General features: G+C 43.7%; 1 protein-coding gene across 6 annotated transcripts in view; it reads right to left on the bottom strand.

The window, feature by feature from the left end:
- Nucleotides 1-1,021: 1,021 nt before the first annotated feature.
- The window catches only part of rptor (regulatory associated protein of MTOR, complex 1), a 167,114-nt gene continuing 156,165 nt past the window's right edge, over nucleotides 1,022-11,970 (bottom strand). For 4 of the 6 annotated variants that reach the window (XM_086033595.1, XM_086033597.1, XM_086033596.1 and 1 more), the window contains 6 exons: nucleotides 7,321-7,427; nucleotides 6,417-6,544; nucleotides 5,303-5,389; nucleotides 5,097-5,213; nucleotides 4,152-4,281; nucleotides 1,022-2,663 (listed from right to left, as the gene is read on the bottom strand). In XM_086033595.1, coding sequence (XP_085889721.1) covers nucleotides 2,595-2,663; nucleotides 4,152-4,281; nucleotides 5,097-5,213; nucleotides 5,303-5,389; nucleotides 6,417-6,544; nucleotides 7,321-7,427 — 638 coding nt within the window. In that variant the 3' untranslated portion in view covers nucleotides 1,022-2,594. Of the gene's footprint in view, nucleotides 2,664-4,151; nucleotides 4,282-5,096; nucleotides 5,214-5,302; nucleotides 5,390-6,416; nucleotides 6,545-7,320; nucleotides 7,428-8,916; nucleotides 11,138-11,970 lie in introns of those variants that run through there. The other 2 variants (XM_086033600.1, XM_086033599.1) reach the window with 2 other exon arrangements.

Genomic DNA, 11,970 nt, shown 5'->3' with positions numbered 1-11,970 from the left:
TAATTAAAGTGTCAGAGAGGTTTTTGTCACTCCGTAGAATATTCTCCCGAAAGTGTTGGGAATCTTTCAAATGTGTTTTGTGACAGTGGCGCGAGCCTTTATGGTCTTGGAACTGTACCATTGATGCCATTTTTACCCAGTCCAGTCTCTTCGTCATTGAGTCACGAACATCGACCTTAACGGAAACTTTTTATCATCATTATTGATGACTATGTAGCAGAAAATCAGAACAGTGAATGTTTTATTTTCCCAAGAATTTCAAAGCCTAAAGGTCCTCCAATTCTGGAATGACCCTTCTCAATTTGTGGACAATGGCTCTTAGCGAGGTTGGCTGGCGTAATAAAGCTTTCGGAATAACTTTGTAACCCTTTCCAAACTTATAGATATCAATTCATTTATTTCTGGTCTGGTCTGATCATGGCATTTTGTTGTTGCTTTTTGAGATCTTTTGGCTGACTTCATTGTGTGAGAAAGGTTCTATTTAAGCGATTTTGTGATTGAACACGTCTGGAGGGAATCCGCCTTAGATGTGGTCAGTGAAAATGAACTCAGATTCCCCTAAAATGTGATTATCACAGTTCATGCGTTAACAAGGCAGGCAAATATTTTTTTCACACAGGGCAATTCATCTCTGAATATCCGTTTTCATTCATTGATGAAAAGCACCATTTTACATTTACTTGTGTTGTCTGTCTGATATTTACATCCACCTTAAAATAGGGAAACTGGGAAAGAATTTAAGAAGAGGGCAAATACTGTTTTGGAGGCACTGTGCTTAGAAAGCTGTTCCTGGTATTTTGGACTGGTGTAACCGAGGTAACGAAAACTATTTGTCATTGCTCTCATGATGCAAATTAACGCCAGTGGGGAAACGACATTATTGTTAAACATTGTTACTGTCATTAGTGCAAGTGGTCATAATGTGTGTGGTTGGTGTGTTACTACCTAAAACTTTGACTTTTTGAAGTGTGAGTGTTTCACATGCAAAATATTATTTTGTGCAGCCAGCAAGACAGCAACATCCAATGTTGTATTTGGTTTATTTCACCTCCTGTTTCATAAACCAGACAACAACACAGGCAGAAGTCACAGGGACAAACCTGATTGCTTTCACTGTTCCTTTCACACTACTTGAAGTCTCTTGGTTTCTGGACTAAAATCTTAAAAGTTGATGCAAGGACGTTGCGAGCAAAGGTCCCGTGCCAAAACAACAGTGGCTGAGTGCGAGTGTGTGAGACGCTAAAGCGCAGAGACAACGCGCTCATTGGCTGATAGGGTCTTCCATGTCCACCTTCAGTCAACATGTCCATTCCGTCTCAGGCTAACGCACAGCTTGGCGTGTCTGGTGTGAAGAGTTGAAGATGGAATTGGGAGGAGGAGAGCCATTTAAGTGCAATGTGTGTGTGTGTGTGTGTGACAGTGTATGAAACTAAGGCTTTCACATTTCTTTTCCACCTACCTCAGCCAGACCAAGGCACACAAAATACAAGCGGAATTAAAAGAGCATTGCAAAACAATGAGGAAAAACGATAAAATAAAGTAAAACCGAGAGCACAGCTGAGGCCCCCCTGAAGAGGCACATTGTTGGTCATCTTTTGGATACCAAACATGTGGGTCCTCTTTAGTCATCTGAGGCTGTTGAGGTACCTGAGTGAGGTTTGGGAATTAAACCTGAACATGAGAGTTAACTTAATCATCAAGTAAACACTTGGTGTAAAAAAAAAAAAAAAAAAAAAGTGTCCAAAGCATCCACAGTCCAGGCGACCACATGACAGGAGCAGGTAGCACTCCATCGGTAGCGTAACGAACACGCCAAGGGCTTTTTGAACCTCTTTCAATGACGTTGCGGTTACTCGGTGGAGCTTTGACTCATCCTTCGGGCAAAGGAGGCTTGCCGTGATTATTTTGAGCAACATGTACAGAAAGCAAAACAAACAACCCATTTCTTCAAAACCATAATTGGCACACGGGGGGGAAACTCAGGATAAGGGGTTCTTACACTGAGCATTATGGGCATCACTTATGTGCAACGCTATATGCCAGTGGAACACGCACACACGCACGTGCGCACACACACATGCAAACAGTACATGGGACAGAAATGAGTTGATCATCTCCATCCTTCCAAGTGTGGAGGAAAGGATCCCGGAGTCCACGTTTCTTGCGCCAAACGTGCGACGTTCTCTGTGTGAGACTCCATCTGGAGGTGGGGTTCAAAGGTCATTCAGGTCAGGTCGTGACGCTTGCCGCCAAGCCAGGAGGAGCCCCGGTGATCAGCGGGTACCGCTTCTTAAAATACAACCTCTCTTCATTTCTATTTAAATATACACACTCCTCAGCATTGCCAAGTCTACAATCATTAGCTTTAGAACAACAATAAACAAGGATCAGGGTAATTATAATAATAATAATAATAATAATATATGCTCGTCAGCAGCCAACACTGGAACATTCGGGGGGGTGAGGGGGGATTGCATATGTACAAGATGATGTACACCCTGGGAAAGGTCTCTAAAGTCAGAGTGGGCGGGATTTTTGGTAGTGAAAGTGGGCGTGGGAGGGGCTTGTGGATGTTGGAGATGAATGCTGGCGTGTTATCTGAGCCTCTTCTCAGCTGAGTAGATGGACATGTAGTAATCGTTGCTACCCACTGCCAGGTGGGGCTGAAAGGAGACAAAGGAAAGGAGGCAATCACTCGATGTTTGCTGGCATTTGGTCAAGACGACCGTTTCAACACCAACTCAACCGAACGCACATTGGTCCATTCATAAATCAGACGCCTTCTGCCGATCCTTCTTCGAGAAGAGCAAGTACATTCAACAATATGGCTATGGCATGTGCATTCAAAAGTTTACAGGAGGTCAAATTAAGGTAATCGGTCAAGTTTTTAGCATATTTTTAGGGTTTGTGAAATTTGACCAGAAAGCCAAATGTCTCTGTCCTTTTGTGAGTGGATATACAAGGTCTACACACATCCCTGTTCAAATGCCAGGTTTTAGTGATCGTTTCAAACCTTTTCCCACCATTAATGTGACCTACAACACAGCTGACATTGAAAAACACAAAAATGTTTTTGGACAGGGCAAGTAAAAATGAACAGATGAAATAGTGTGGTGTGCACTCCGTCTTAACTGGGGTGCTGGCTGTCGTCAGTCATCACAGCATTGAAAGTGTCTTTGATTATCCCCACATCAGTTTCAGATGTTCTAGTGGGCTTTTCCTGACACAATTTTGACTTTCCATAAGAAGCCTTTTGTAATCATGGACAAAAATTTAAACTTTTGGTTTCATCAGACCATTTCCTTTGTACTAGGGAGATTTTGTTATGGATATGGAAGGCATATTAACTTTTTACATCCACAGCACACTACTACATCAATGTTTGCTTAAATGATGTCAACCCAAACATTTTTTATCAAGACTATGTTCCCAGCAGGCCCACTAGTTGAAACACGGCATTCTGATTATTCGTGCGTTTGTGCAATATGAGTTAACTTGGACCTGTTTTCTGAATCAGAGCCGTGATTGGTGGTTGTGAGCAGTTGTAATGTCCTTTTCAGTCAACAGAAGACAAAATGGCCACTCCCAGTGATGGCTAAAAACGAGTGGATTAACTCTTATTCCACAAACGCAATATTTATCAGAATCAACTAGTGGGCTTGCATAGAACATATTCTTGAAAAAAACAATTTTGCATAGATTTCCTCTCTAAAGACCCTCGGAGTCCGCGGAGAGTGAGGGGAGCTTTATTTCTGCAGCAATCTGAATGTGTAAGTATGTTGGAATACGCCAAAATCTATCATGATAGCCACATTAAAGCAGTTGAAGTCAGAACTTCAGTCAATCTTTGTCTCAAAACACTTGCAGGCTATAAATCTAAACGATTCCAATGAAAAACACTGTGTGGCAGCATCTGTGCGCGGCGTCCTGCGCCGCGTGATGACCGCGCTGCAAACCAGTTCGATGCGTCTGTCGCGACCGTCGTACTGCGACGTCCTGTACGACGTCTACTCACTGGCATGCCACTAAGCGTGATTGAAAATCCAAAATCCAATCATTGACCTCAAAGATGCTTGACATTTGCTGTGTGCATTTCCAACAGCGACTACAGCTTTGACGAAATGGTGGAGATGAGCTTTGAGTCACGTTACCCAGTGCGGATGGAAGGCTAAACAGCTGATGGCCCCGATTCTTTGTCCCATGAAGCCGTCGTAGTATTTGATGTTGCTGATCACGTCGCCGTTGGCGTTATAAACCGCGATGAACTGGTTCATTGAGCCACTGCAGGGCAGACACACACACACACACACACACACGGTCACTTGCAGCAATGAGTCAAAATTGCCACTGGCCCTCAGGGATTGGTTAGATGCAGAGTTGCAGACACAACCAAGTTTACATGCTCAGCCCCGCCCCCCCAAAAAGTACATTCAGATTACCAAGTATTAGACAGATTATAAACAGCCACGGCAGGGAAAAGTGTCCATTTTGTTGTCTGTTATAATACAGTACTGATACACCAGCATCGGATATTACCTTTGATGCTTTCTGATTTAAAAAAAAAAAGGAGTGAATCTATAATGTCACTCTTATACTGTCATCATTGCATACCAAATTGAAAACATGCTCTATTAGCAATCTTTTCCGTGGCCTTTAGAGAAATGAAAAGGCGGTTTGGAAAATGGATGGATAGACCAACATTGTTGGTCAAACAGAACATTTGAATCAGAGATGGCTTTTGTCCCTTAATGTATCTTTGACACTCATTTAAAACATGTATTTTCTAGCAAATCATTTTTTTGGGATATTTTCGTTTTTAATTTTGAAGTTTGACCTATAAAAACGTAATCAAGCAATACAGATGTGACCTGGATTGTAATTTCGAGCTATGACGTTCCAGAAAATAATTCCAACGTAGGAAACTGGAGTGCCCAGAGAAAACCCATGCGGGCACGGGGAGAACATGCAAACGCCATACAGCAAGGATGGAGCCGGATTCCGACCCGAGACCACATGACTGTTAATCCAAAGAGCTAACTAGTACTCCAGATCCCCCCCCCCCAAAAAAAGAAGAATCCTGTGACTGACAAACTCACCAGGCGAACAGGTTAGCCTGCGGGTGGATGTCGAGCGCCGTTAACCCCTTCACTGTCTGCAGCACGTTAATAGAGTCCGGAGTGCGGGACTCAAAGAATCGAACGTCTCCATTGACACTGGCGGACAAAGACAGAAAAGTTCAGCCTGGGAAAGAAACCGGACGAGTTGTGTCTGCTACAAGCTGCGAAGAAGGCCGGAAGGGTACCTAACGCTGATGATATGTCCATCTGTCTCCTTCTGCAGGTGAGCTTTGACCACCCAGGCGCCGTGCTCTCTGTAGGTCATGATGCGACTGTGGAATACATGCTCATAAGTCTCTTCGCATTTCACTGCTGGACCAGTCAAGAGCAGTTTGGACGCATCATCTGAAATATTCTACAACCACAAGTCCCCTCAGCAGGGCTTGGTACCACCCCATGCAAATAACAAGTGAAAACAATTTTATAATAACCCCTTCAAATGACATCGATGCACTGTTAACAAATCTCAATTTTTATGGCGCGCAAATTCCTGCGTGAGGGTAGAAGGCCTTCTCAAGCACGCACAGGTCATTTGGAGGATATGAAGTGTAATGGCGGTGTACAACCACCAGGTGGCACTGTGGCATCACAAGAAGAAATCTGGGTTAGCCTTTCCATTATTAAGCAGAAAAGGTTGGTAGGGAAGCAGATGAGAGAAAAACTACATTTGACTGAATAAACGGGGAAATACTGTCAACGTGTCGACAAAATGCCTCCGGACATGACGTGCGTCATGGAGTGGACCACTACTGTCCTTGCTTGAGGGGATCTATTCAATTACTGTATCTTCACTAAAAGATTTATGGAGCGCTTCGTGTTTGAACTGCTTTCTTCCCTCCCTTTGGGACAGAAATGAAAATGATGTTTAACCAACTTTGGGGGGGGTGGGTCTCAGTGTCACCAGGGTCCATTAAAAGAGGTGGCAATCCTGAGGGGAGATCTACAGCACTCTATATATAATAAATATAGATTAGAACAGTGAATAATGGCGTGCTCTGTCGGACTAAATGCACAATTAAACTGCTGTGAGTGTTCCTAAATGTATTTAAATAATGATACGGCAATAAAAAAAAAAAAGAGAGAGGGAAAAAAAAAGCAAGGAAATTAAACCATAAATTAACAGGAATAACACAGAGTGAAAGCCAATGTTAAAGGAATGCTTCTCCCTTTAAGTGGGACCCAAGAAGATTCTTTAGGCAGAATCATATTAGGGGAGCTAATAATCTCTTTGACCTTTACTTTCACAATATGGTGAGAAGTTTCATGCCGGAAGAAAAGAAATGACTGAGTGCACTTTACCATTCGTTTGGACCCATTCTCCTGTCGAAGACTCGAACAGACCCGTCGCCCAGACCGGCGACGATGAGCGAGCGTTGGGAATCACAAGACAGGCTGGTCACGCAGCTGTCCGCTCCTGTCGGGATGTCCTGCCGCACAAACACAACAAAGGACAACGTGAGTAGAAAGCCACCAAGTTGACACAGAGGTCATCGTTGCCACCGGTTATGGAACCTCTTTTGTGTTTTAAGTTCAATCATCGTGCCAGCACTTGGGATAATGATTTTTTTTACACTCATATTTAAGGAATTGCATCAGTACAGTGACCTCCCTCCCATTTGTTGTCCATTATTTGCTGTAAAATTAAAAAAAAAAAAATCACATTCTTTTAGTGCTTCAGTCAAAGCAGTAAAAGTAGTACTGCACTTTGGCGCCATCTTGTGGATTCTTTGTGTTGATAAAGACCGTGAGTTGAGGAGTTCCATTCATACAAAAGATGCTATATGTCACCATCTTGTGGCATCTACAGGCAGTTATAAAGCTTTGGGGTGGGAGGCTCGTCAATTATGAGAAGATTTTTGCTGTTCACGTGGGAGTTATCTCTTTCTCACACGTGAAGGTGGGACGAATAACACTGGGCAGATAAAAAAAAAAAAAAAGACATGGAACAGTCCAAAAGTTAACTTTAAAATCTTGACTTACGATTATGTTTTCATTTCATGATGGCCACACCTCCAATGTACCGTTTGCGTAAGGGGCCATAATTTCGCTGCATTTAAATTTTCTGTCAAGTGTTTAATCTGCACTGGCAAATATATCGGATATTTATCCACGCTGGATTCCCCCCAAATTGGAACGGTGTCACGTCAACCATAGAGTGGAAATCCGTTCCAGTCGAATAGCAAGAGATAAGAGCGCCACGCACCTGGACCTTCATCTCTCTGTCAGTGTCCCAGATTCGAATGACTCGAACGTCTCCGGACGTCATAAGGAGACCGGTTTCTTGCTCCCAGTCCACGACCATGCCGGCACCTGCAGAGGTCATCAGACGGTCACGGGGGGAGCACAAAAACACAAACTTGGAACTGGTAGGACAGGAAAAGACAAATGAACTCAAATAGAAGGTAGCTTTTACCACACTTAAAATGTTTCCTTCAAGAGTGCACACGCTATGTCAAGTACAAATTGCATTGAGTGTTTTGAACACATATGGAAGCAGGCTGTTCTTGCCGTCTCATGCAAATGAAAGTGAAGAACGATGGCAAAACAGAAACAAAAACACACTATTGCCAGGGATTGAGAGACTTCAAATGTTTCGCCAAATGACCATGTTTTGCATTTTTCTTCAAGCATCCTGTCACATTGACCACTGGCGGCTGGCCACACTGTGCGAATAAAAGCAAAGTCAAGCGGCCCGCCCACAACAGCAAAGCCACACGGGTCACACGTGGCCTGCTCGCCCAGCGGCGCCGTCCAACACCCTCTGAGGCCCGCTCGTTACAACTTGCTCCGAGCAAAGTTGACCGACAGCTTCATCTTTGCCATTTAGTGTGACTGCTGTGTCTTGGGTAAGCATCTGTTGAACAAATCGAAAGGCATGCTCCCCAGTGGCCCCACAATCTGTCGGAGCAGGTTTGAGGCCTGACGCCGGCCGGTTCTCACCTGCTCTCTAGCACGTCCATTAGGAACAGCTGTCAAACACCGGTCTCATGACACTTTGCGATAAGCCCGTCGGAAATCATATTCAGGCACGCCGCTCTGCGCTCGGACGCGGTCGTAGCAAGCAAAGAGTATTTGATGCAGATTGGGCTGCCCTGCTCACGGTTTTGAGATCCTCTAACAGCGATGGTGAAGCACAAGACGAATACAAAGCAAGAGGCTGTTGGGGTTAGTACAAATCTTGGAGAAGTACCATTGGAGGTACTTTTACCCCGTGCTTTAGTCACGCTTCTCGCTGCCTTACCACGGACGCCATGGCAACCACACTCTTCCGTCTCCTCAGGTGAAACCAAGCATGCTTCGTTCCGATGAATTATTTCCTCTCAGTTTCTTCTGCAATCAGTAACCACGTCAAGGCCTCGCGCCCGTGTCGGCATTTTGTAATTTGCCACAAATATGAGGACACGACATGACAGAATGAGGCCTCCATCACTCTCGTCAAAGCGTCCGCCTCCTTCATGAGTCGTGACTTCGCTTAAGCGAAGCTTCTGCGCAGCCGGCCCGTCTTTCTACTGCTCCACTTTGCCTTTGTTGTCAGGAAATCCCGGGTCCCACGAGGCACATTCAAATCCTCCACTGTGACGTCATCCGGCCCGCTAAGGCATCACGCCGTCGGTAATCAGGGCATGGGTGGGGGGTGGGGGGTGGGGGGATGGGAGGGTATTGCATGTTGGGAGAAAAAAACAACACCTCACAGAAGCGCGCTCAGTCAGCGACACACTGGCAGCCGCATGGGGGGCACTTTTGATGCCGGTTCAACTCCGAGGCAACGGGAAGAGAGGAGAGAGCAGAGAGCTTTCTGGTTTTCCTTTGAAGCTGGCAGCTCTGTGATGAGGAAATGCTGCTTGGAGTGAGACGGATGGAGGGCAGGAGATTCCTTTACACAAAAAGCATGTAAAAAATACTTCACTCCATTCTGCATGGAGGAAATAGTCCTTACTTTACAAATTGCTCATCAATCTTGGTTTTCTCCTGCCACTGCCTTGCGACGCAGCTCCAAAACCATCCAAGTAACATTTGCGCTTTCCCAATCCGGTTGTGTGTTACAATAAGCCGAATAAAAGTGGCATTTGTTACGTCATTCCCCAAAGAGGGTCACAAATATTTTATGAAATACTCGGGTGTCGGTCATGAATAATTTGGTGGAAAACAGAACGGCCAACACAGTGGAACTTCAAAAGCTGAGGAAAATCAATACAGTGATGCTGGTTGACATCCATGTTGTGATTTCAACTCCAAATTCTCCAGAGCGATAATGTAGAGTTAATTCATATGGGCCAGAATTCTACCGCCATCATGAAACCTCAAATTTGGGTGGAGTTATCTTTTGCACATGACATCTTCGAGATATTGCTGGAATGAACTGAACAGAGCACAACCGTTAGATAGATACCGATAGATAGATACCGATACATACGTTACACATATCTATCGGCAGTCAGAATAAGAACAACAGATTAAGCTTGGCGATGCCATCCCGTAGGGAATGTTTAAGGAATTGATAAGCAGCACATTTCATTCTGATAACACACATTTTTAGAGCAGTTTAAAAAAAAAAAAGAAAAAAAAAGGCACCGATGTCAAGATTTTCTGGTCTGTTTTTTGCACGTGCCTATCCATTGGTTACATGTCTTTTTGTAATGTCTGAATTTGCTACGCGTAACATTTAATTGTGTGTGTATTTCATTATTTCATTCACTGTAATTGGCATAGGTTGTTTGTGCATAGGTTCAAAAGGTTCTATGATTACACTGGTCAATAGCACGTTTTAATCAGAGAAAGCTTTGTGTCCCAAAATGTATTTTTCACACTGATTTTATAAAGACCTTTCACTTTTCTAGCACATCAACTTTTTGAGACATTTTCATTTTATGTTTCTAATTTTGACCTAAAACGCAATATTTAACCGACAACTAATATTTTTGAATTGAGAACTTTGATAGCTACAGAAACTGTAGTTGTCTCATGTGTCAATCGGCGAGGCACTTTGGGAACCATTTAAGAAACTAATAATAATTCTCACGCATCCTTAGTTTTGATTTTTTTTCAAAATCAAAGTCATTTTGCCTCCTTTCTCTCATAGACAGCGGACCCGCCCTGCTTTTCGGTCCAACTTCATAATTCCATCAAAACCTTAAACGGGAAAGTTGTGCGAGTTAGCGTTCAATAACACGTTGTGCCAAAGCGGACCCATGAGTTTTGTCTATTAAGGACATCAGTCAGCCTCCTAAAATGAGAATTCTGACTCGGAGAGAACGCACCCTTGTGGCTCTGACAGGAATTTAGTGAGTTGCTCGCGCAGAAAATCAAAAGCGATGTGGAAACTGGAGCTGTTGAGAAACAGCTGGGAACAAAGAATGTGCGCACTGTTTCCTCCCTACCGCCGTTTGGATTTTTTAGCGACAGATTTACAGCTTTATTATCCTCTCTTAGGGACTTTTCAGCAAAACCGCTGCTCAAGATCAAACATTTTGCCCCCAATAATGCTACCGCAAATTGTAACGGTAACACACGCAGAGTCTTTTCCCTTGTTGAAACTTGTAGATAAGGGTGAGACATGACAACAACAGTTGTGGTTGATGATCTTGTTCCTGCGCCAGTGTGCTGAGATGATGTCTAATTTAAGGTCTATTTATCTATTATTTTTGCATGAATATCTTTGTTCTATTTCTTTGCCTCTGTGGACAAGGCGGCCGGCTCTATTCTTATTCTGCACCATTATCTCTGGTGATGGACTTGCTCTTCCAAACAGTGGAGCTCATTAAACCATCCTGCTTCTCTTCGCTCCCTCTCTCCGTTTCATCCTGTTTGCTTTGAAAACGTCCTCCAGGGCTCCAGCAGGAAGCCTTCTCCAGGATTACTCGGGACTTTCCCAGCATGCATGCGCCTCTAATATGAGATGACGTTATTTATGAGCATGCTCTGACGCTTCACTGCCATGGCATTTATCTTGACTTTATATGACCGGCTTGGCATTCTGAGGGGCAAAGAGGTGTGAGTGACGCACGCAGTTGACAGAGGCCCTGCGAAATGAAGAATAACCTGCATTAAGACTCGGTGACTCGATTAAGGTGGACAAAGGGCAAACCATTTGGATAATTCCGAGCAAGGAACACCTTCCTGTGTCTTTAATATTCAGCAGCACTTCAGGACTGAACTTTCAGGGGACCTTTCAAAACCAATTGATACCTAAATCTTATCTCGGGTATATCGCTTATTTTCGACAGTTTCCTTGAGTACAATTGGCATTCTATTCAGAGATCAATATTAAGACAATGCAACCTCAATGCTTATAGGTCAAGAAATAGTCAATATCAAAATAATTGTGCAAGGTACTGGCAAGGGCAATCATCTTGGGGTTTGCTAAGACTGGCACTTTATTCATACCCCACCAGAGTGTTTTTGATGGGGTTCAATCAAGTGACTGATCGGCCCTTTAGAACATCCCAGAAATGTTATCATGTCCATTGGAGTCTCCAGCCGAGTAATATTTGAGGGTTCCAAGGGACGACTGATTCATCTTGATTGCATCAGTAACTATCTTTTATACGGCAAGTTATTTTTAGTAACTGAGGTACTGACATTTCTATCTGACAGTAAAACAACTATGAAAAACACCAAGATTTTGGACTTCTTCCTTTCTTTAAGTGCTTGCAAGAATGAAGGGAGACTGCCGAGAGCAAATGAGCCGAATGCAACATGGAAGGCCTACCGATCAAAACTGCAGCTGTAAAACTGAGAAAAACATGAGGGGCTTTGTGGTCATAACACATAATTGTTTAAAAGTACACTGATTATGACTTATGTTTGGAACGTACATACCCAAGTATTGGGCCACGTGATCACAGATTTACTG

The sequence above is a fragment of the Filicampus tigris genome, chromosome 6 (assembly GCF_054856515.1).
Source record: "Filicampus tigris isolate MCC_2025a chromosome 6, RoL_Ftig_1.0, whole genome shotgun sequence".
Classification (NCBI taxonomy): domain Eukaryota; kingdom Metazoa; phylum Chordata; class Actinopteri; order Syngnathiformes; family Syngnathidae; genus Filicampus; species Filicampus tigris.
The sequence above is the reverse complement of the archived record's forward strand: the minus strand, read 5'-3'. Positions and strand labels throughout refer to the sequence as shown.